The following is an 863-nucleotide window of genomic DNA, read 5'->3' on the forward strand; positions in this document are numbered from 1 at the left end:
CGAGCCACCCGGCTGGATGAGCGGCCTGCGGAGGGGTCCCGGGAGCACGGCGAGGAGGCAGCGGGCTCGGACCGGGCCTCTGACCTGGACAGCGTGGAGTGGCGCGCCATCCAGGAGGGCGCCAACTCCATCGTCACGTGGCTGCACCAGGCAGCAGCTGCCACGCGCGAGGCCTCGTCCGAGTCCGACTCCATCCTGTCCTTTGTATCCGGGCTGTCGGTGGGGTCTACCCTACAGCCCCCCAAACACAGGAAGGGACGACAGGCGGGGGGCGAAATGGGCAGTGCCCGGCGGCCAGAGAAACGGGGCGCAGCCTCAGCCAAGACCAGCGGGAGCCCCCGTTCCCCTGCAGGCCCGGAGAAGCCACGTGGCACACAGAAGACCACGCCCGGGGTGCCAGCTGTGCTCCGGGGACGAACAGTAATCTATGTGCCCAGCCCGGCACCTCGTGCCCAGCCCAAAGGGACCCCCGGCCCCCGCGTCACACCGCGGAAGGTGGCGCCCCCTTGCCTGGCACAGTCCGCAGCTCCAGCCAAAGTCCCCAGCCCCGGACAGCAGCGGTCGCGGAGCCTACACCGGCCTGGCAAGACCTCGGAGCTGGCGACGCTGAGCCAGCCCCCCAGGAGCGCTACACCGCCCGCCCGCCTCGCCAAGACCCCCTCCTCCAGCTCCTCCCAGACCTCGCCCGCCTCCCAGCCCCTGCCCAGAAAGCGCCCCCTGGTCACTCAGGCTGCAGGGCCCCTGCCCGGCCCCGGGGCCTCCCCAGTGCCCAAGACGCCGGCGCGCACCCTTCTGGCGAAGCAGCACAAGACGCAGAGGTCGCCCGTGCGGATCCCGTTCATGCAGAAGCCGGCCCGGCGGGG

At 72.0% G+C, this 863-nt stretch overlaps 1 protein-coding gene across 1 annotated transcript in view; it reads left to right on the plus strand.

The window, feature by feature from the left end:
• Positions 1-863, plus strand: part of APC2 (adenomatosis polyposis coli 2) — a 24,276-nt gene that overhangs the window by 18,363 nt on the left and 5,050 nt on the right. Inside the window, exon 16 of the mRNA XM_011964105.1 lies at positions 1-857. Within this exon, the coding sequence (XP_011819495.1) occupies positions 1-857 (857 nt within the window). The remainder of the gene's footprint in view (positions 858-863) is intronic.

The sequence above is a fragment of the Colobus angolensis genome, unplaced genomic scaffold (genome assembly GCF_000951035.1).
Source record: "Colobus angolensis palliatus isolate OR3802 unplaced genomic scaffold, Cang.pa_1.0 Scaffold64, whole genome shotgun sequence".
Taxonomy (NCBI): domain Eukaryota; kingdom Metazoa; phylum Chordata; class Mammalia; order Primates; family Cercopithecidae; genus Colobus; species Colobus angolensis.